General features: G+C 45.5%; 1 protein-coding gene across 2 annotated transcripts in view; it reads left to right on the top strand.

Moving 5' to 3' along the window:
* SLC17A9 (solute carrier family 17 member 9) overlaps positions 1-6,296 on the top strand; it is a 122,891-nt gene extending 116,595 nt beyond the window's left edge. For both annotated transcript variants that reach the window (XM_033962677.1, XM_033962676.1), the window contains exons 12-13: positions 4,781-4,810; positions 6,024-6,296. In XM_033962677.1, coding sequence (XP_033818568.1) covers positions 4,781-4,810; positions 6,024-6,193 — 200 coding nt within the window. In that variant the 3' untranslated portion in view covers positions 6,194-6,296. The remainder of the gene's footprint in view (positions 1-4,780; positions 4,811-6,023) is intronic.
* Positions 6,297-24,514: the final 18,218 nt, after the last annotated feature.

The raw sequence follows: 24,514 nt of genomic DNA, 5'->3' as shown, positions 1-24,514 counted from the left end.
TTCATAGAAGCATTTTTCTCTTGAATTATGAACCTATCATTTTGCACACTTATTTTGAGAATCTATCATATGCTTAGATTTACATGGATTTTTAAAAGTATGCATTAACCAGTGCTTTCCTTTCTTGGTGGTTGATTGGGAAATAGATTTTCTGACTAAAATCAACTTATTTTATTTCAGTTTTCAGCATTTTAACTCATATTCAAGTGCTGAAGTGAACAAATGATCAAGAGCTCAAAGTCAGTATCTGTAAACTGAAAATGTTAATGTTGCAAACAGTGGGCCTGCTTCTCAGTCAGCAACCACTTAGAACAGGGGTGCCCACACTTTTTGGGCTTGCGAGCTACTTTTAAAATGATCAAGTCAAAATGATCTACCAACAATAAAAATGCTAAACATATATATATATATATTTATATTTATTTATATTTATATATATATATATATATATATATTAATATATTTTTTAATATATATATATATATATATATATATTAATATATTTTTTTATATATATATATATATTAAAAATATATATATATTAAAAAAAAATATATATAATATATATATATATTTTTTTATTTTTTTTTAAATATATATATTTTTTTAATATATATATATATATATATATATATATATATATATATATAGTGACCACCACTGGGGTCAGCACGGGACTCCCCAGCACCTCTAGTGGTCACAAGAAAAATTGAACTAGCGTATGACCCGGCCTGGAGTCACCCTGCAGGCCTGGATTGACACCCGAAACACCAAAACACAATCCTTCCAAAAGGTAATAAATGCAAATGCTTCACTTTTATTCTTGGGGTAAAGCATAAAAGTCAGGTAATTATAGGTCCAAGCAAATCAGGAAAGTTGATCACAAAGTTTAAACAGTCCAAACTCAAAAGAAAAAAAACAAACAGTGCAATATAAAGTCCACACTGTTTTTCTTCCTCTTTCTTCTCCCCTGAAGATTGGGGCTCACCTCAGAGCTTAAATCAGCCTGCTCCTGAGCAGGATATTTAGTTAAAAAAAACAAAACAACAAAACTCCATAGGGTTAAAGGCACTGTATACCCTATTCACAGTGCTTCAAGGTGAAGCCTCTGGCAGCCATACAATTCACTGCCAGGCAATGGAGAGTGCCTCAGGTTTGCTTTAAATTAGCTAATAATAGCCTCAAAATGCCCTCCCAGGTAATAGCAAACCTCTCCCAAGATAACAGACACTATTAGCTTCCACAAAACCCAAATGCAAAACAGTAAAGAAAAACCAAAATATCCTCAAAGGTTCAGCTTCCATAAAATAGTCTCTCAAACAATTCAAGCTGAACAATACACTCACTGTTTCTTCAGTTAGCAGTTGCAGCTGGTGGAAAAGCCAACCTCCATGGCTTCTTCATCAAGACTTATTCCCTCAGGCAGGTTATCCAGCTCCATGGGGAGATCAGAAAAGGCTTCCTCCAGCACTTCCCCGGATTCCTGCACCTCCATAGGTGAGGCTGTGTCACCCTTGCTTGGCCCGAGGAGACTCTCAGGGAGGAAAGGTTTGAACCTATTCCCTAGCCTGCCTACTTGTTTGCTCTCAGCTGCTGGTTTATATATTCTAGGGCCACACCCTAACCTGGCTGACTCAGCAGGGAATAACTTAGCTCTAGGGCTCCTCCTGTAGTGACCTAGATATGGCTCTTCCAGGAGATTATCTCTATTATCTCTATTCGTCTAAACAACCTATCACTATCTACTACCTGCTATCAATTTCTCCTGGAAAAGTCCAGACTAACAATTGTAACTGGACACACTCTTGATTACATGTACTGCAATGCTACTGGAAATGTCCAGTCCTCTAACTTGTAATCCGCTTAGAACCGCAAGGCACAAGCGGAATAGAAATCACTAATGTAATGTAATGTAAAGATCCTGGGAGATTTCAGGCTCCCCCTGGTGGTTAACCTGCAAATCACCCCTAGAACAATCCTTGTCCATTCCCTTCCGGGTTTTCTTTTGTACTTTTACCCCTGGCCTAACTGGGACCTTGGCAGAGCCCAGGTCTGACTGGTCACAATATATATATATTGTCACAAACCCTCTGCAGCGGCGGGCTGTCGTGTGACAAACACAAGGATTCTGGCGTGTCCCCTCTAACCAGGGGTACCTTCAGGACTTTTCAAGGTAGCACTAGGCAACTGCCCAGGCTTGGGAGAGACAAGGCAAGCAAAGGGCTTCAAAATATCACCAGTCCAAACCAAGTTCTTTAAGAAAGAATAAGATGTTTATTCTGACCCAGAGGTCAAAAAGATGCAGCATAAAACAAAAATCACTTTTGCATTTCATTCAAAAATAAAGTCAATTGTAAAAATAAAGCTTTAACAAAACCACAATCTCCTGTAGTTGGTTATTCCTGGAATCATGTGTTCTGACTCAGGATTGCTTTACACTAGTGTTCACTCACAATTCAAACTTTCTCTCAGCATTAATATCAAAGGCATGTAACAGCAGATTTCAGCAGCCAAATAAAGTTTGAAATAAACCTTTGCTGTAAATCCAAATTAAACCAAACTCTTTAGGCAATATAGCTACAGCACACTATTGCAACAGTTCAGCTTTTCCCTCAGCTCCCTCGTGCAGGCCAAACACACAGCTGAGAGAGATAAGCTAATTAGCTCCTCAGGAACGGGAGCCACTGCAGGATTTTCCAAAGTTAAAAACACCAACTTAAAGGTTCTATCTTGAGCTTCTTGTTCCCAAACTTGACTCTAAACCAATCCAATAGTTTAGGATTCAGGTAAGTATTATTCTTAAACTCAAAAATACTCATAAAGCCCAAACATATAACACATTCTTCAGGCTTGGTTTGCACAGCAGGAAAAACATAGGCAAAAGGGAAAAAAAAACCACACACCACTAATGGTTTCCCAGTTACTCACTTTCTTCATTCAGTTTCCATACATTCTGTCTGGCTCTCTAACATAGGGCCAGCTACTTGTACTTCCATGCTTTCCACATGATCTGGAATCTGGAAGTTGGAAGGATTTCTTCCAAATCCTGCATGGGCCAATCTGGCACAGTTGTCTCTCCTGCTCTGCTCCACAGCTCCTCACCTGCCTTAGGCTGTGGGAGTGACTCACCCTGGTCACTCGCTCCTCCTCCTGCTGCTTGTCTCAGCCTGCTTTTAAACAGCTCAGAGCCAATCCCCTTCAGCCTGTAGCGGGGGATGGGCTTTGGCTCTAAAGCAGCTTTTCTCTGCCTGGGTTTATCTAATGCAGCTATATTCCTTGTGGCTTCTCTAGCTGCCCTAAAGCCCAGAGGCTGCTGTTGACAGTCTGCCTGCCTCTGCTCCAGATCACTACTGCTCTGATCATAGGGGCAAGGGAGGTCAGCCTCAAGTTGTGCGCCAGAATCAATCTGATCAGCTCTTCTGCACCCAATCCTATTAGGGACCGAACTAGTACTGGTGCTGGGTTTGTCACAATATACACATATACTTTGTATTTATGTTCAAATATTTTTTTATTATACAGCCCCCCTCCCCCGAAGGCCTGACCCCCCCTGAAGGTCTGCACATTGCCCCTCAAAGGTTGACTCCCCCCCTGAAGGCCTGCACTACCCCTTGAAGGACTGCACTCCCCCCCCCCCCGAAGGCCTACCCTCCCCACATCCATTTACCTAATTCCAGCAGGGAGCAGTCTGCAGAGAGGATCGCTGGTACTTTAGCGATCCTTGCAGGTTGCCATAGGCCTCAGGAGCTGTCTTCCCTCTGCCCCAAGCCTGTCTCTGACTTAGAGGAGGGGCAGGACCACGGCAGAGGGAAGACAGCTCCTGAGGCCTATGGCAACCTGTAAGAATTGTTAAAGTACCACCTGCCACCGGCCGCCTCCCATTCGTCCCCTTTGGAGATCCCCACAGGAATAAGGAAGTTAAATTAATAGAATACTTAGGCACAGAAAAACAAAGAAATACTTCCAAGAACTGCCCCATAAGAACTGCCTGTCACAATGCTCATTAGTGGAACTGAATAAAAGACAAGTACAATGGATTTAGAAGGGGGACGATCCGCCCGGGTGCACGGCTTGGAGGGGTGCACAGCCGGCCAGGTCCGAGTCATCCTGCCTTTCTTTTCCCCCGGTCCGCGCTCGGGGCTTGCGCCTGCCTGGTCCCGCGCCGACGCTTGAATGGTGCCGTCAACTCCCGCGTGTCTCGCGATAACCAATAGCACCATTTGGGCGGCGGGTGCGAGCCCTGTGCGCAGACCGGTGGAAAGGAAGGGCAGGAGGACCCGGACGGCTGTGCATCCCTCCAAGCCGTGCACCCAGGGCGGGGGCGGACCGCCCCACCTCGGTACGCCACTGATTGGAAGGCCGATTTTGAGGTTTTTAAAATTGTATATCGGGCAGCATTAGGCCTCGCTCTTACCTCAATCATTACAGGCGCTTCTATTTCTTGTGATGCGCTGAGCTCCGTCCCCCACCGACCTTCACCCCGCCCTTCCAGCACTCTGATTGGCCAGCGTTCTTTAAGAGGCGGGCCAGTCAGGAGGGGAAAAAAAGAGAAGGGAAGAAGGGAGCCTGCTGTGCGATCGACTGGGGTCGCCTGAGCGAACGACCTGTCGATCGCAATCGACGCGTTGGGCACCCCTGACTTAGAACATATTCTGTCATAGATCAAGGTTCACCAGGCAGGTGTGCTTAGGGTCTCCACTCACCTGACTTGTGATTTTCCTGACATAGGAGGAGGGGCTTGGAATCATCTATGAACCTGATAGATGTTTTATTTTTACAGGTGTGGCAAACACAGGAGGTGCCATATTAGGTAAGACAGAAACAGCATCTGACGGATGGCTGACCCTATCAATATCAACTTACATTTCACTTGTACACCCCACCCATCCCCTATCTGTTGACCTGCCCTAGCTTCTCTCCCTATAAGCCCTCCCAGATCCTCTGTCTCCTGCGACACCATCCCCCTCCCAGCACTTTTCTTTCTTTTTGTACACCTGTCCTAGCCTCTATTCCTCCCCCTAGCACCTCTAGCCCTTATGCATTCCTCACAGTCCCATCTCTGGGCACATCTTACCTCTCCCAGTCTCTCTCGCTCTCCCTCTCTTCCCCTTGCTCCTTCCTGAAAATCAAACACCCTTCTTTTCCAGCCCCTTTCTTAGCACTCCCTCAACATACCTTTCCCAACTATCTGCCTCCCTGCACTTTCCCCGGCTCCTCTCTCTCTCTAATCTTTGTCATTCTGTTGCTGTGTTTGAGAATCTCACTGTTATGGCAGTGTAAGTGTTTTTAGCTTGTGAACTTCTGTGCATGTTTACATCTTCTTTCATGTAAAATCACTTTCTGTCTGGAAGAGTAGCCATACTGGGTCAGACTGGTCCATCTAGCGCAGTATCCTGTTTACAGCAGTTACCAAACCAGGTCACAGTTACCTGGTAAGATTCCAAATGAAGCTAGATTCCACGCTTCTGACCCCCGAGTTAAATGGGTCCATTCCCCAAGTCTACCTTAATAGCAATTTATGAACGTTTGCTCAAGGAATGCGTCCAAACTTTTTTTTTAAGCAAGCTATGCTAGCTGCTGTTACTGCATCATCAGGCAACAGATTCCAGAGTTTAATTATGTGATCAGTGAAAAAATATGTTCTCCTATAGAAGTATTACTATGGAAATTCCTGGTGTGTCTCCTATCTTTGTACTTTTTGAAAGAATAAAGAATTGATTTGTATTTATCCATTCTACTCTGCTCATGCTTTTTGGACCTCTGTCATATACAGTATATCTCCCCTCAGCCATCCTTCTCCAAGCTGAAGAGCTCTAACCTCTTTAACCTTTCTTCATTCCACCCCTTTTCATCATCTTGGTTGTTGCTCTTCTTTGTGCCTTTTCCAATTTTGCTCTATCATTCAGACTTGCTTATCATGAATTGTAATGATTTTATATCAAAGTATTCTCAGCTGTCATTCTATAATCTATATCCTTATTGGCCAACCTTTGACAGCTGTGTCATGCTTTATCTCTCTGCAGGGGTCATATTGGTCTACCTCTCCGGGTACTTCATAGATACTATGGGCTCCTGGACACCTGTCTTCCACCTAGTGATTGTGGTAAACGTGGTAGGTCTCTGCATTTTTCTATTGTTTGCAGAGGCCAGAAGGGTGGACATTGACCCTACATGTGCAACAAGAGACTTGTAGATGTGAAGCTTGATAGCAGGATGATCAGTATGGAGGTCAGGATCTTGTCTGGAGATGTCTGTTACAAAAGATGAATTGCACTTTGACAAATAAACAAACATACGGTAGCAAAAACTTTCAAGCAGTTAATGGAGCTGAGTCAAGACAGATCTGACAGTTACTGTGAGAAACCAGGAGTGGTAAGAATCTGGAGTGGTGAAACTGCCCTTTTGGGTGGCTATGTGGCACACACAGGAGAATTAACCTCACACTGGAGAAGCCAAAAAGGACAGCGAAGGTGACCTCTAGGTGCTACAGTAATTTATTTAGTCAGAGACTCGACACGTACGTGTTTCAGCCAAGGTGGCCTCCATCAGGAGGCTGAACAACGATATGAAACCAATAATGACCTTTAATTGTCTTGTCCTTGATATGATATGGATCTGATAAATGCCAAAATTATATATCACAACGAAGAGTAACACAAGCAGTCTTACAAGATTTTGTATTACAAGAGCTTATACTTAAAGAGAAGACTGCTTGTGTTACTCTCTTTTTTGGATTATGGTGGCTATTACATGGAAGTAGGACACTCATTTCTGAAGAGCTGTAGCTTCTGAATTCTTTCCAGAAGCTGTAAAGATTGAATTAATATTGAACTAAGGCCAGTACTGGACAGACTTGCATGGTATGTGTCTGTGTATGGCCTTTTGGTTGAGGATGGGCTGGGAGGGTGTAGATGGGCTGGAGTGAGCTTTGATGGAGACTTCAGCAGCTGGAACCCAAGCACAGTACTGGGTAGAGCTTTGGATTCTTGCCCAGAAATAGCTAAGAAGAAAAAAATTTAAATTGAATCAGGTTGGGCAGACTGGATGGACCATAAGGGGCTTTATCTGCCATCATCTACTATGTTATGTATGGTTCTGTCTCTGTGCTGCACTTGCTTATGGGTATAGTTTTGTCTATATGGAAGAACTTTTTTGGGTGTAGCTGTACTATGGACCTCCATTTAGGCACCCGAGGGTGCACAGTAGGAACCTAACCTTGGAGCTGTTGTGTGAGCACCTAACTCCATTAGGGGGTGTATAACTTACTAAAACTCCTAGGAGTAATGATAGATAGATGCTGCACAATGCAGGTCCAAATCAACAAGACCACCCAGAAAGCATTTCTAACAATGCGCAATTTACGAAAAATTAGAAAATTCTTCGACAAAGAGCAATATAGGCTCAAAGTCCAATCCCTAGTCCTAGGTCTTTTGGACTACTCTAACATCCTCTATCTACCATGCCCTGCAACCATGATAAAACAACTACAGACAATCCAAAACACTGCACTCAGATTAATCTACTCGCTTAGTAAATTTGACCACATCACCACAGCCTACCTAGACTCACACTGGTTACCAATACAAGCACGAATTCAATTCAAATTATACTGTCTATTATTCAAAGCAATAAACGGCACAGCCCCCATTTACCTAAACAACCGCCTGAACCAAAACCTCACTACTAGACAAAGAAGAACCAAGACCCCATTTACCTACCCCCCCCCACTCAAAGGCACTCAGTGCAAGAAGAGGTTTGACAGCCTACTAGCAACGCAAGCAGCGAAACTTGACCATACCATCTCTAACCTGCTGATATCAACGAGCGACCTCAAATCTTTTCAAAAAGAAATCAAAACCTTGCTATTCAAAAAATCTTTCCAGATGTCTTAACTTTAACCCTGGTTTTACCCTCTGTGTATTCCCCCCCCCCTAACCTCTCCTCATCTCCAGTTATTTTCAAAGCCTCAAGCATGTCTACTGCTTCCCAAATTGTATATTTACTGGAACTGCACTATCTCCTATTTGTACAGCTCCCCAAATTGTAAATCTACTGGAATAGCCCAGTCATCTTTTCTGCATCCTAAAACCTAAATTGTAATTCTCCTATCTTCTCCTGGAAATGTCCAGCTGTTTCTTTTGTAATCCGCCCAGAACTGCAAGGTATGGGCGGAATAGAAGTCATTAATGTAATTTAATGTATATGTTATGGGCCTGATTATTTATATATATATATATATATATATATAGTGCCCAAAAAATCAGTGCTAACTAGAATGGCAGTTCTACAAGGTTGCATGTATCTTATATAGAATCGCGCTAAGTACCTGTGCATCGCAATACTTTTAGGCGCACTCATTTAGGCCTGCTAAAACCAGGCCTACATGCCTGCACTTAAGTTGTGTGCAGATTGGGCATATTCTGTAACAATGCCTATGATCCGCCCCTGGCCAAGCCCCCTTTTCAAAGTCACGCACTGCAATTGGTGCATAGGTTTTACAGAATCGCACTTTTCAAGTTGTGTGCGTAACTTTTAATTAGTGCCAATTAGTATCAATTACAAGGTGTTAATTATTGGTGCCAATTAGGCTGCATGTTCAAAGTGTCTTGCATGTAGGGTTACCAGACATCTGGGATAACCTGGACATGTCCACTTTTTAGAGGACTGTTCAGGGGCCCAGATGAGCATGCACGGATGACTTCAAATGCGTTCGCACATGCTTGGAGGCTCTGGGAAGCGGACTAGAAGTCAGGAATGAAAAGATGAAGCTTTGTGGGGGTGGGGCTAGGCAGGACAAGGCGGGGCTGGGGGCGGAGCAGGATATGTTCAAGCATCCAGAATTTCTCCGGACATGTCCTCCTTTTGAGGACATGTCCAGAGGTCTGAACAGCTTTTCAAAACCCGGTACTTTGTCTGGGTTTTGAGAAGCCTCCTCAAATTGCATCGGAGGGGGGGCTAAGGTGGGACTGGGGGTTTGATTAGGGCATTACAGGGAAGGGATGGTGGGAATGGGGGTGGGTTTTGGAAAATCTGGCAACCCTATGTTGGGTGCTTGGCATGGAACACCTTTTATAGAATTTGAGTTTCACATGGATCTTTCCAGGGCCTAAATTTGGGTGCCATTTACTGAATCCAGGTCAAAGTGCTTTGCTCCTTGCTGAAAGGTATGGAGAGAATTCAATAAAAGACTCTCAAAGTTAGATACTAGGATGATCCACACTAAGCTAAAGTTCTGTAAAGGATGTTGTACACAGAGTGGCCTCTACAGAATACTAGCTTAGCATACATTTTGTGCCTAACTTTGGGTGCAAGCACTCACCCCTGCCAAAGGTTAGTGTAAATGCTGGCATCCAACTAATTGCAGTTAGATGCACAAATGGAGGTATTTTATAAAATCACGACTAAATTCTAGATATACCCTTGACCCTTCCATGACTCCCTTTTGGAGTTGAGCTGCTTGAAATTTAGGCGCACGTATTAAAGAATAAGGGCAGATCCACACACAGCTCCGAATTACTGCTAATTAAGTACTTGTTGACATCATTTATAGATTAACACCTAATTTGCTAATTTACGTGCAGATCTGCGATCCATGCCCAAACTTTCAAGCCCAACTATGGGTGACTCTTATTGAATTCCTTCCATATCATCCGTCCAAACATTGAGTAATGAACTTAATTGGCATTGGAACTTAATTGGCACGCCAGTAAAAGCTCATTGAAAAAAAACAAAAAAACAATTAAGGCTTCTGCACGGAACTCAGAGTGGTGCCTAATGACATCTAAGTCAAGGTGCCTGTCTTAAGTGGGCATGCTTAGGGGCAGAGAATACAAACAAACAGAAATTGACCCTTGATACTCCACAAAATCAAAGAGCAACCAAAAACAAAAACGCTGTGGAGATGTCCAAGATGTAGGCTTTATTGAAGATACAGTCCTAAAATCCACATAATAAAATGAACCCAACACAGTCTGTGTTTCGACGATCCTGTCTTCCTGAGGGGTCCTATGGATAATGAAATAATAATGAATGGAATATGTCCTAAAATGATATGTGGTTTATTTGTGAATAACATCTAATGAGTAGTGATTAAAAAGTCAAAAAAGTGACTGGTGTCAAAAATGATATTCTATGAGTGTATAAGTGTTGAAAATATCTCTTAAAGGTGACCAAGTCAAAACTGTGATAAAAAGTGTCTCTTAAGTGACCAAATCGTAACTCTAAACTAAACATTAAAGGATGGTGAGATAGGACCTATATGATAATTATGCATGTATTCTACTTATGTTTATTACATATGCTTCGACTGTATAACATTCTTTTAGAGTAAAATTGGTCACATCATTTTGGCTACTAATGCTAGGCACCCTTGCAACATGTGCATATTATTTTATTACTTTTAGGATGTACTTGAAACCCATTCAAATCACACATAAGGTATACTAAAATTTGTTACAGGTTGTATGTTACTTTGTGCCATCTCATAATCTTTTGAGGATTCTTTTTAACGAATCATTTTATTTAAGCATGAACTATTTCTTAGTTTGGTTATGCTTATCTATCACTATTAGTATTTGTTATTATCCCAGGACAAGCAGGCAGATATTCTCACATGTGGGTGACGTCATCTACGGAGCCCCAGCGCGGACAGCTTTTCAAGCAAACTTGATTGAAGTTTCAAGTTTGCTACACTGCACCACGCATGTGCATGCCTTCTTGCCCACTAGAGGGCGCATCCCACCTCGTGGTCCTCAGTTCAGTTTTTTCCGCGGAGCCAGAAGCCCTGTGGAAATTGAGCTCTGCTCTTTTTTGCCTTCTGTCGCCGCGTCCGGTGAATTTTGATCGGTCGCTGTGCTGTACTTCGTTTGTTTTTGTTGTTTTGATTGTTCGTTTCGAAAAAAAAAAAAAAAAAAGTTTATTTTGTTCGGCTCCGGGGGCTCCCGTGAGCCGCGGCCGTGACTGGCCTTGCTTTCGGCCGGGTCGGTTTTTCATGTCCCGTCCCTTGACGGGTTTCAAGAAGTGCACCTGGTGTGAGCGGTTACTTTCCATTACCGACCCACACCGGTGGTGCTTGCTCTGCTTGGGACCCGAGCATCCGACTGATTCTTGCGATCGGTGCTCCACCTTTCAGGCCAGAGCGCTCCGCCGACGCCGTGCCAGGATGGCGGAGCTCTTCGCGGTTGATTCCGCGCCGGGGATGGCCTCGACGTCGGCCTCGGCTTCGGCCCCGGCCTTGACCTCGGCCTCGGGATCCTCGGCTTCGCCGCGTCCCTCGGTATCGAAGCCTACGCCTCCGACGAAACCTGCCTCGGGTAAGTCCTCTCTTCCATCCCCGACTCCAGGGTCGACGAAGAAGCCATCTTCGGGCTCCTCGACGGCGGGTGGGTCGTCCTCGGCCCCGCCAAGGACTACGGCCACTACTGCCCTGAGGGAATACTCGAGACCGAGGTCGCCCTCCAGGGAGCAGCCCCTGGCCTCGGACCTGCCTACCATGGTGGGGATCCCGGCGTTCCAAGACTTGCTCCGAGCATTGATTGCCTCGGAGCTGTCTGGGGCCCTCGAGCATTTGCAGCAGGCTTCGGCCTCGACAGCTTCGGCCTCGAGGGCCCCGACCTCGGTGGCCTCGGTCTCGACTCCCTCGACTTCGGCCTCGGGGGCCCTGCCTGAGAGTAGCGTTAGGCCCCGTGACAAGGTGCGCAGGGTGAGGCGGATCTCCTCCTCCTCCTCTTCGAGGTCCTCCCGGGACTCCTCGCCCTCGGGTTGGCCTCGGGCGAGGCGTCGTCCGAGGAAGCCTAAGCGTTCGCGAGGTTCTCCTCGACGACGTGGTCGCTCCTCGCCGCTCGGGGGCGAGGCATTGCGGGTCTCGGAGCTCCGCCTCGATAACCCGAGGCTGCTCCGTTCCCCAGCGATAGGGGGTTCGCGTGACTCCTCGCCAAAGAGGAGGGGGCGTGCCTCGGTACCTCGGACACCTGGTACCTCTCCCAGGGGGTCTTCGGGGCGTAAACGTTCCCCGACCCCCTCGGGGCCATTGGATCTGGCCTCTTGGGAATCTGGGTCCGGTAGGGAACCACACTATTCCCACGAGGCTTCCCCCTTCTGTTCGGCGGGGAGGTCGAGAACCCCCTCGCTGCCCGCCAGACCGTCCTCTTTTTCCAGTTTCGTGCAGGACATGGCACGTGCTTTGGGTCTAGACCTCATGGCGGGATCTCAATACACCAAAGAGTTCCTCGAGGAGCAGGACCTTCCCACTCCCCCGAGGGAAACTCCCCGACTTCCCCTGAATAAGGTCCTTCATCAGACCTTCCTTAAGAACCTGACTTCACCTCTTACGGTCACAGCGGTGCCGTCTAAGATGGAGTCCAAGTATAGGACTATTCCACCCAAGGGATTCGATAAGGCTCAACTCTCCCACCAGTCTTTGCTTGTTGAGTCGGCGCTGAAAAAGTCACAACCCTCCAGAGTTTCTGTGGCGGTCCCGCCCGGCAGGGAGGGTCGGACCCTGGACAAGTTTGGTCGTCGCCTCTATTCGAATTCCCTTATGGCAACCAGGGTGTTCAATTATGCCTTTACATTCTCATCCTATTTACGGGGCATGGTGAAGGACCTGCCTCAGTATCATGACGATCTACCAGATTCCCGTAGGGAAGGATTCGCCAGGTTTATGTCCAACCTGTCTCAATTGCGCCTGTACCTGTTTCACGCTGTGTACGACGCGTTTGAGCTGGTGTCGAGGGTGTCTGCATTCGCTGTAGCTATGCGCCGACTAGCATGGCTACGCACCCTCGATATGGACCCAAACCTGCAGGAACGCCTAGCGGATTTACCTTGCGTGGGGTCCAAGTTATTTGATGAGTCCCTAGAGGCGGCGACCAAACGGTTGTCGGAGCAGGAGCGCTCGTTGGCCTCGTTGGTCCGTCCGAAACCTAGGGCCACGCCGCAGAAACCCTTCCGGCCTCCTCCGAGGCGTTACCCTCAGAAGTCGACGCCGGCCTTTTCTAGGCCTCCGCCACGGCATCCACCTCAACAGGGAAGAGGGGGACAAACGAAACCTCCGGCGCAGGCTGCGTCCAAGCCAGCGCCGTCCTTTTGACGTGCTATGCGGATGGGGCCGGCCCCCCTCCGCAATCGCGCCGGTCCCCCTTCCCATAGGGGGTCGACTCCGGTCCTTTTATGCGGCTTGGACCGAGATAACATCCGACGCTTGGGTGCTCCGGACCGTCTCCGAGGGCTACTCTCTCAATTTTTGGTCTGCGCCACCGGAACAGTCACCGGGGGCTTGCCCATACAATCGGACCCAGCTCCCCATCCTCATGGCCGAGGCCAGGGCCTTGTTGAGGCTTCGGGCGGTGGAACCTGTACCCCCCGATCAGCGGGGGCGGGGGTTTTACTCCCGTTACTTTTTGGTCCCAAAAAAGACCGGGGACTTGCGCCCCATTCTAGACCTCAGAAAGCTCAACAAGTTCCTGGTCTGGGAGAAGTTCCGGATGTTGTCACTTCCGGTATTGTATCCTCTCTTTGAGGAAGGGGACTGGATGTGCTCCCTAGACCTGAAGGAAGCATATACCCATGTTCCGGTGCATCCCACCTTCCGCAAATTCTTACGGTTCCAGGTGGGCGAGCTACACCTACAGTACCGGGTCCTCCCCTTCGGCCTGGCCTCGTCCCCTCGAGTCTTCACGAAGTGTATGGTGGTAGTCGCTGCAGCCCTGAGGTCTCGGGGGCTTCAGGTCTTCCCGTACCTGGACGATTGGCTGATCAAGGCCCCAACCAGGGAGGGGGTTATCTCAGCGACCCGACAGTCTATCATCTTCCTTCAGCGACTGGGGTTCGAAGTGAACTTTCCCAAGTCACAGTTGTGCCCGACCCAATCGCTTCAATTTATAGGCGCAGTGCTGGACACTGTTCGCCTTCGTTCGTTCCTCCCTCCTCCTCGTTTGGAGGCTTTAGTTCGGTTGAGCCGTCTGATTTCTCGGCTACCTGTGATCTCGGCTCAGCGCATGATGATGCTTCTGGGCCACATGGCGTCTACGGTCCACGTCACTCCGTTCGCCAGACTGCACCTGAGAGTCCCTCAGTGGACTCTGGCCTCTCAGTGGCGCCAGGATTGCGATCCTGTCTCTTGTCCCATAGCGGTGACTCCTTCTTTGAGACGATCGCTCCGTTGGTGGACCGTCTCTTCGAATCTTTCCAGGGGTTTGCTCTTTCTCGTCCCTCCACATCGCAAGGTTCTGACCACGGACTCCTCGGAGTACGCGTGGGGGGCCCACCTCGACGGTCTGCGGACCCAGGGCCTGTGGTCGGCGGAGGACCGACGCTGTCACATCAATGTGTTGGAGCTTCGTGCCATCTTTCTGGCGGCTCGCGCATTCTGCCACCTACTCCACGATCAGGTAGTCCTCGTGCGTACGGACAACCAGGTGGCCATGTATTATGTGAACAAGCAAGGTGGGACAGGCTCTTGGTCCCTTTGCCGGGAAGCTCTACGTCTTTGGGAATGGGCGATCTCCCAGAACATCTTCCTACAGGCGGTCTATATCCAGGGAGAATGGAACTGCTTGGCAGACAAACTCAGTCGGCTTCTCCAGCCGCACGAGTGGTCCCTCAACTCCAGAGTCCTGCGCGAGGTATTCGACCGCTGGGGGACTCCGCAGGTGGATCTGTTTGTTTCTCCGGAGACTCACAAACTCCCCGGACCGTCTAGAAGCAGATGCCTTTCTTCTCGACTGGGGAGGGAGGTTCCTTTATGCGTTTCCTCCTTTTCCCCTGATCTTGGTTGGTTCGTCTCAAATCATCCAGAGCAACTATGATTCTCATTGCGCCTCGGTGGCCTCGTCAACACTGGTTCTCCCTGCTTCTTCAACTCAGTGTCAGGGAGCCTCTGCTTCTGCCTGTGTTTCCCTCTCTGCTATCTCAGAGTCGGGGTTCGCTGTTGCATCCCAATCTTCAGTCGTTACACCTGACCGCTTGGTTCCTTTCCCCCTGACTTCGGTCCCGCTTTCTCAGTCGGTGAGGGAAGTGTTGGAAGCCTCGCGCAAGGTCTCGACCAGGCTTTGTTATTCCCAGAAATGGACCAGGTTTTCCTCCTGGTGTTCCTCGCGTCATCTGGAACCGGATTCGGTCCCGGTGTCTTCGGTACTGGACTACTTGTTGCATCTATCTAATTCAGGCCTGAAGACGACATCCGTTCGGGTGCATCTCAGTGCCATTTCTGCTTTCCATCGTCACTTGGAAGGACGTTCTCTTTCGCTTCATCCTCTGGTGACTCGTTTCATGACGGGTCTAATCAATGTTTGTCCCCCTCTGAAGCCTCCTCCCGTCGTTTGGGATTTGAATGTTGTCTTAGCTCAACTGATGAAACCTCCCTTTGAGCCTATCGACAAGTCACTCCTGAAATTTCTTACTTGGAAATTGGTATTTCTGATTGCCCTCACATCTGCTCGACGGATTAGTGAGTTGCAAGCTTTGGTTGCGGACCCGCCTTTTACTGTGTTTCATCATGACAAGGTGGTTCTCCGCACCCATCCAAAATTTTTGCCTAAAGTTGTGTCTGATTTCCACCTCAATCAGTCCATTGTCCTTCCTGTGTTCTTTCCTAAGCCCCACTCCCATCCTGGCGAGACGGCGCTCCACACGCTTGACTGTAAGAGGGCGTTGGCTTTTTATCTCCATCGGAAGGTTCCTCAATTGTTTTTGTCCTTTGATCCTAATCGTTTAGGACACCCTGTTTCCAAACGCACCTTGTCCAACTGGTTGGCTGCTTGTATTTCTTTTTGCTACGCTCAGGCTGGTCTTACGCTCCCGGGTCGAGTCACGGGGCATAAGGTCCGGGCGATGGCAGCTTCGGTTGCTTTCCTCCGATCTACTCCTATGGAGGACATATGTAAAGCTGCCACTTGGTCTTCGTTTCATACGTTCACCTCCCACTACTGTCTGGACACTCTGTCCAGAAACGATGGCCGGTTTGGCCAGTCGGTGTTACGTAATCTGTTTTCCTAAATTGCCATCCTCCCACCTGCCCTTTTTTGGTTTGCTTGGAGGTCACCCACATGTGAGAATATGCTGCCTGCTTGTCCTGGGATAAAGCACAGTTACTTACCGTAACAGGTGTTATCCAGGGACAGCAGGCAGATATTCTCACAACCCGCCCGCCTCCCCGGGGATGGCTTCTTTGCTAGTTATGGAACTGAGGACCACGAGGTGGGATGCGCCCTCTAGTGGGCAAGAAGGCATGCACATGCGTGGTGCAGTGTAGCAAACTTGAAACTTCAATCAAGTTTGCTTGAAAAGCTGTCCGCGCTGGGGCTCCGTAGATGACGTCACCCACATGTGAGAATATCTGCCTGCTGTCCCTGGATAACACCTGTTACGGTAAGTAACTGTGCTATATGTTCTTCTGTGAATTATTTTCTATTGTATTTTATTTATTATATTTTAGTCCTGGATTTTATCATAACGTATAACCCATTATGTTCTCTATGTCATTTTTATGTCATTTTTCTTCACTTAACCTGTACTTATCATTGTTATCCAAGTACAATCATGCTAGTTTGTTTATCACCATTCATCAATTTGTTACATACTTGATCATATTCAATACTATTATATACTTTTGTAAGTATGTATTATATTTATATTTATATTTTTTATATATCCGCCCTGTATTTTATATAATTCATTATGGTTTTTTATGTCAACTCAACCTATTTTGCATTCATTATATCAATGTGTTTTACAATATGCATTTTACCAACTGGGGAGCAACATTCTTCATATAATAAGACTTTTTATCACTATATGTTCACGAAGCACATTCCCGGACACTTCACTATCACTTGTCCACAGAGTACCTTTCACAGAGCTAACACATTCACTTATCAATTTATCACTTGCACCATAAACCTGGACTCATTCATCTACTTTATGTATATTATTTATGCATTACAGCATAAGTATTTTGGTTTTGGGTTTGTCATTTGGGTGATTCATTCATTCAACTTCTTACACACACACAGAACACTTTTTTGGCGTTACTATTTGGGCATACATCTAGTATTATTTCTCTTGTACACTAATCTTTGTTGGGTTGTATTATATCAGCTTATGTTAGTCTGGCATACTACCCTTTCCCTTTTAGTTCATACTTAATGTTTTTTCCCACCCCCAATTCACGTTACCTAGCATGGGTTTTCTCATTTTTTTAATCTACTTTTTTGACATCACATTACATCACTTCTTTTTACTTTTTGCCTTACACTAAGTTCTATCTTCACCCCTCTTTTTCATCAGTTGTATATGAGTTTTCTCAGACCCCCTTTTTTCCACTCCCTTTTTTGACATCATACCCTGAGCCACGCCCCTTTTGATATCATACCCTGAGCTCCTCTTTTCCCCCCTTTCTGACATCACTTCTCTGATTCTCCTAGTCTCTATAATGGTTTTTCTTTGACCTATCCAAAGGCTCCACATACTCCATGTTTTTTCTTTGACCAATCCAAGGACTCCACATACTTCATATCTCTTTCTATCTTGGGTAAATAGCTTCCTGCACAAACGCGTGTTTTTCTACAGCACTAGAGCATTACTCCATCACACAGAGCCAGTGTTCCCTCTAAGCGGGCGGGTGTTGTGAGCAAACTTTTTTCACTGTGAGCTAAAAATATCGGGCGCCAGCAAGTTATGAGCCAAATAAATATGTTGCTTTCTACCACAGAACTTCCTTACGTTTGTATGGAATCTATCCCCTTTCAACTTTAGAGAGTGCCCTCTCGTTCTCCCTGCCTTAGCTACTAAGTCTATTCCCTTCAGTACCTTGAATGTTTCTATCATGTCCCCTCTCAATCTCCTCTGCTCAAGGGAGAAGAGGCCCAGTTTCTCTAATCTTTCGCTGTACGGCAACTCCTCCAGCCCCTTAACCATTTTAGTTGCTCTTCTCTGGATCCTTTCGAGTAGTACCGTGTCCTTCTTAAAGTACCAGTGCTGGACGCAGTACTCCAGGTGAGGGCGTACCATGGCCCGGTACAGCAGCATGATAACCTTCTCTGTCTCTTCAGTCCAGCATCTGCCCCTTCCATTCACTGTCTGTCTTTCCCTGCCATCTCTCCTCCTGCCCCCCCCCACCCCCCAATTTGGTCTAGCATCCATCATCTTCCTTCTGTTCCCCTCATGGTCTGGCATCTCTATCCTTCCCTCCCCCCTGTGGTTTTTAGCATATCTCTCTTCTCATTTCCTCCACTCAGATCTGATCATTCTCTGCTCTCTCTTCCCTTTTCTTCTCTGGTCTTCCTTCTCTATTTTCTGCCTCCATCTAAATTAAATTCTTTCTTACTATTTAGTCCCGTTTCCCTCTTTTCACTGTGTCTACACACAGCTTGTCACCCCTTTCCCTCACCCCTCCATTATCTTACTATTTTCTTCCCCCTTTATTTATCTCCTCCTTCCATCCAGTATGTGTTCTTTCCCCACTTCCATTCAGCATCTGCTCTCCCTTCTCAACTGACATCCATCTGCCTTCTGCTCTCTCTCCCTTCTTCTCACTTCCATCATCTGTCCCCTTCTCTCTCTCTCTCATCTCCTCCATTCCATCATCTGCCCCTTCTCTCTCTCTCTCTCTCTCTCCCCCCCAACTTCCATCATCTGCCCCCCTTCCCCTCACCTTTGTGGGTCACTTTCTTTCCCCTGAGGGTGGCTCATGTCACAGGGGAAGCTTTGGCCGAGCAGAACCGCTTGATTGACAGTGGAACTTACTTGATTGATGTCGATGCTGGGGCCCGTTGCCGTTTGAAGGAAAAAAAAAAAGGTGGAAAAAAGGAACCTGTAAAGGCGAGAGGAAGGGAAACCTCCAGGACAGCTGCTTTTTGCCCTCCTTCAGCAGCCCAAGAGTTCAGACCAGCAGCGGCAGCTCTGTATGCTTTTAACTTCGGCACAGAGCTGCCCCTAATCAATAGTTTAGCGCGGTTTCATGAGGCAGCCTCGGGGCCTTTGATAGCCGGCCCGCTTCGATGATGCGATGTGGGCCGGCCTAGCAAAGGCCCCGAGGCTGCCTTATGAAACCGCGCTAAACTATTGATTAGGGGCAGCTCTGTGCCGAAGTTAAAAGCATACACAGCTGCCGCTGCTGGTCTGGAGGTGCGGAGACAAGGCAGGAGGCAAACGCGGTGGAAGGCAGGAGTCCCGGCGAAGGCAGGAGTCCCGGCACAGCGACTGCAACAGGAAGTTGCAAGTCAGCTGACGCCGGCCTTTCGTTGCGGCGGGGACCGAATCCTTCGCGGACCGGCAAGATTTTGTTTGCGGACCGGCGGTTGAAGAACTGTGCTCTACACTGTGTGCGCTGTGACGAGAAACTTGTGCGCTGCGAGGTAATATTTTGTGCGTCAGCGCACCCCAGCGCAGCTTAGCGGGAACACTGCTCCAGAGCTCACAGAGCACTATATTCTTCACCATTTTCATCTTAGCATTGCATGCATATACTGGGTAGTCTCTTTTTGTTTTTTCCAGCACTGCTTTTATATTTTCATCACTTCCGTCTTCAGTACTGTATGCATATACCGGGTAGACCCTTTTTTTAGCCTTGCTTTTATACACTGGTTTATTTTTTTATTGATTGCATTACTTGCATTATTGGCATGAGTGTGCTCGATATGGGATATCTATCTTATCTTGTTCCTCACGGGCAGATCTTTATCGTTCCTTTTGGATTATATTGTTTTTAGATTTTGGTTGTAGATATCGTTTTTATAATTTTGTTCTTAGATGTAAAATTTTTTTCTAATGATCAAATTAGCCTTATACATATAAATTGGACTATTTTACTAAGTACACATTTTATGTTAAATCTGATTTTTAGTCGTCTTAGAATCTTGTCCTGCCATCTACATAAGCTTACTTTCATATGTGTCCATTTTTAGTTCTCAGCCTTTGATCCATGTTCTTTGACTTAGGACTCTTAGGGTATGTATTCATATTTCACTATGGTCTTTCTTTCTGTCTATTCAATTTTCTCCTTCCCCCCCCCCCCTTTCAGGCATGCTGTAGGCATCTATTATGTTTTTTACTGGAAGGGTATTCTTTTAAATCCACTCATACAACTTCAAACATCACTACACTTTTCCATTGATCATGCCTTACTTCTTGATCTGTGATCAAATACATGATGGTTCAGATCCTTTCTGTCCAATCATTTTTCTGTAGTTACTTTTAATGATTCTATCTCTAAACCCTATAACCCTTAATTACGGTATTCCACAAGGATCTATCCTGTCCCCACTGTTCAAAATCTTTCTGTCCCCCCTACTGACCTTATGTCAGTCTATAGGTTTCACCACCTTCACTTATGCTGACGACATTCAACTCTCCCATTCTCTAAATCCAGAAAATAAAGAAGAAATACTAGAGATCAATTTAAAATTAGAAAAGGTTAAACAATGGCTTAGTTCCCACATGTTAGCCCTAAACATACAAAAAACAAAAGCTCTACTATGCACATGGAAACAGGGAATAAATTTGAGTGTCCCCTTTACCCTTGATAACACTCACCTAGAGCTTGTATCATCCTTAAAAATTCTTGGTGTCATCGATAACAAATTTTCATACCATGAGCATATAAGTAATATCGTAAAATCTTGCTTTTTTAGATTATGTATGATTCGGTCAATCTCTAAGTTCCTAGAGCCAAAATCTTTAAATATTCTAATTCACTCTTTGATTATTGCCAAACTTGATTATTGTAACTCATTATTAATAAATATTACACAAAAGGAAAAGAAACAGTTACAAATCATCCAAAACACTGCTGTTAAACTTATTCATAATGGTAAAAAATATGATCACGTTACTCCTTTTCTGACCAAATCTCACTGGCTTCCCATTAACCACCGCATTACTTTCAAAATTCTATTATTAGTATTCAAAACCCTTGATACTAATGAACCCCAATTTATCAATAATGCACTTATTCCGTATAGTACGTCGCGTTCCCTTTGGTCCACCAACCTAAAACTCTTAGTGGTTCCTTCCCTGAAAATTATCGGAACTCGTTGACAAGATATGTTTGCGGTAATAGCACCACAACTTTGGAATTGAGAGAGGAAAACAACCTGAGTCATTTCAAAAGCAATTTTAAAAGCTTTCTTTCTTTTTAAAGACGCTTTTAATTTATAAATTATATTTAAAAGATTTTACTTCACCCTTTACATCTTTACTTTCCCCCTCCTAATGTTTTTCTCCTCGTTTATGGTTCTTTTCTATACCCTGGAAAATACTGAATTGTAGTTTTGCCCTTTTTTTGCCTAGTGTTTCGGTTGGTCTGTCGGTTCTAACTACTGTTTTAAAAATAATTTTTTTTATTTTTTTAAAAACATTATGTTTAAATAAATGTTATCTTTTTATGCTGTAACTCACTTAGTAAAGTTAAGCGATTCATCAAATTAAAATAAAACTTGAAACTTGAAACATCATTAAATGAAATCTCCCTATCTTACCATCCCTTAATGTTTAGTTTATAGTTACGATTTGGTCACTTAGAGGCACTTTTTATCACAGTTTTGACTCGGTCACCTTTAAGAGATATTTTCAACACTTATACATTCTCATAGAATATCATTTTTGACACCAGTCACTTTTTTGATTTTTTAATCACTACTCATCACATGTTATTCACAAATAAACCACATATCATTTTAGGACATATTCCAATCATTATTATTTCATTATCCATAGGACCCCTGAGGAAGACAGGGTCATCGAAACCCGGACCGTGTTGGGTCCATAGTTCCCATCTTATGGTCCTAGACATTTTATTATGTGGATCTTATGACTGTATCTTCAATAAAGCTTGCATCTTGGACATCTTCTCCACAGCGTTTTTGTTTTAGGGGCAGAGAATAGGCATGGTGTGACTTAGACATCATTAGGTGTCTGTGTTAGGTGCCAGTAAATTAGGCCAGAAAAACACTGGCCTAACATGCCAGTTCCTAACATTAGGATGCCTAGCGATGCTTAAGCTAAGATAGGTGCTGGTAGGCCCAGTTCTGTAAACAGAGCGTAGCGGCTGATTGATAACCATGCCGAGAGGTGCCTAGGAGTTAGGAGCCATTTATAAAATCATGACCTAAGCTCCCAAGGAAAATATGTGTTTTAGGTTTTCCTTTTTTTGCCAGGAGAAAGATTATTCACACATGTTTTTTTATTGGTGTCTAATTATGTGGAACGACTTTTCTTTAGAACTAATCTCCTTACTTTCTTTTAGGAAACATTTATTTTGTCAAGCCTTTCAATGATGATGGAGGAGAGTGTGACGCAGTAGTTAGAGCTACAGCCTCAGCACCCTGAGGTTGTGGGTTCAAACCCCGCGCAGCTCCCTGTGACCCTGGGCAAGTAACTTAATCCTCCACTGCCCCAGATAAATTGTGAGCCCATTGGGACAGATAGGGAAAATGCTTGAAGTACCTGTATGTAAACCACTTTGAGTGTGGTTGTATAACTACAAAAAGGCAGTATACAAGTCTCAATCCCCTTTATCCCTCAAGTCTCAATCCCCTTTATCCCTTTAAATAGTAGTAGCAAACTGAAGGCGGTTTGCTTAAATCATGTTGAATTGTGAATGACAACTAAGGCCTGGATTCTCTATAGGGTGCCAATATCACCAGCCACATAAAAAGCGGCTGCCTCTTGCATGTCAATCACGCAATGGAACCCTATAGAGAATCGTGTCTCCATGAAAGATAAGCACCGGAAATGTAGTCCTGGAAAACCATGGCCTACATTTCTGACCCCTAACTATGACGTTAATTTGCCTATGTAGGCACTTTACGGTGCCTAACATTGCTTCCGGCATTAACCATGCCTATAAGTTAAGTGCCATAAAGTGCCATAAAACGCCTACATAAGCGTGATTCTGGCGTCTTTTATTTAGGCATTTCTCAATTAGGTGCCTAAGTTTCGGTGCTGCGTATAGAGTATCCCCCTAAATGTATTTGTTTCATTGTAACCCACTTAAATTATATAGATAATGCAGGATATAAATGTGATCAATAAAAATAAAATATACACCTACACAGGTGCATTTTAGCTACCATTGTGCAGTTTTATGAAGCTCTCTTCTAAAGACACACTAGTCTTTATAAAAAAAAAGTCTCAAAATAGGCATAACTTAGACTTTACCCTAGATGACTGTTATAAACTTACCTTCCTTGTTTTCAGCTTCTGTATAGCATATCTTGTATGAGTAGCTGTGGGTATGTGTAAATGCTGCTTTCTCCCAGCACTATAGCTGCTATGCTCAAGGTTGTAATTGCTCCCACCAGTCCTTTCTGGTGCAGTGTTGATAAGGATTCAATTGTCGGGAACCTCTTTTGAATCCACCGGCAGCAGAAATAGTGACCCTGGTGTAGAGGGGCTATGCTCTGCATCCAAGTGCACCTCATGTGTCACCCTGGCTCTAACCAAAATCACAGGGTACAGCAGGCAGGTTCCTGGAAGCTTGATATGTGAAGAATTATGTTTCAGCTGCTCTGGTGTTTTTTTTTCTTTCAAAGAAAAATATTATAAATGTACAGCCTTTTCACTGAGTGAGAAAATCCAACAAATTTTAAGGAAGATGCAAGAGACATGTAATGTAAACACATGACTACCTGAGTGTTAGCAGACTGCATCCTCTATAATAAAACCCTAAGCGTGCATTTGCACTTAGGAGGTTGTGATCCCTGCTTCCGTGCCAAATTCGATTGGAGACGCGTGGGGTGGCTTGAGCGGTGGGGGCGGTTTGACTCCTGCGCTGCCGGGACGCCTCTTCTCACCCCCGGACCAGCAAACGCAGCAGCCGCAGGGCATTTGCTAGGCCAGCCCACTTCGATAATGCGAGGTGGACCAGCCTAGCAAAAGCCCCAAGGCTGCCCAGGCTAGCGGATGCTGGACAGGGGGAGCAGGGAAAGGAGAAGGCCTACTGCTGGACAGGGGGATCAGGTAAGAAGTGCTGCTGGACAGGGGGGAGGTAAAAGGAAGGGAGAAGGGGTGCTGCTGGACAGGGGATGAGATAAAAGGAAGGGAGAAGGCCTACTGCTGGACAAGGGGGAGCAGGGAAGGGGTACTGCTGGACAGGGGGGAGGTAAAATGAAGGGAGAATGGCTACTGCTGGACAGGGGGAGCGGGCAAGGGGGAAAGAGAGAGACAGAAAGAAAGACAGACAGAAAGCGGCCAAGAAGAGAGAGGGAAGAAAGAAACAAACACACATCTATTCTAGCACCCGTTAATGTATCAGGCTTAAAGACTAGTATATTTATAATATTGGCACATCCTCATTGTTCTGAGTCTTTGAGTCTGAAGATGGTAAGGAAATGATTATGATCAGCCCCTTGTCTGATGAAACTTGAGAAAGGCAGGAGCTGGTATTATCAATGCTTCCAGGTCATTAGCCAGCATAAAACCAGGACTGTATTCTCTTATTCCTGAAGCTGTGCTTAGGTGCATTTAGCACACCTCCTTGGCATCCTATATATTTTATAATTTACAGCTGTGATAA

Source organism: Geotrypetes seraphini, chromosome 11 (assembly GCF_902459505.1).
Source record: "Geotrypetes seraphini chromosome 11, aGeoSer1.1, whole genome shotgun sequence".
Classification (NCBI taxonomy): Eukaryota; Metazoa; Chordata; class Amphibia; order Gymnophiona; family Dermophiidae; genus Geotrypetes; species Geotrypetes seraphini.
This window is presented reverse-complemented; position numbering and strand designations above follow the sequence as displayed.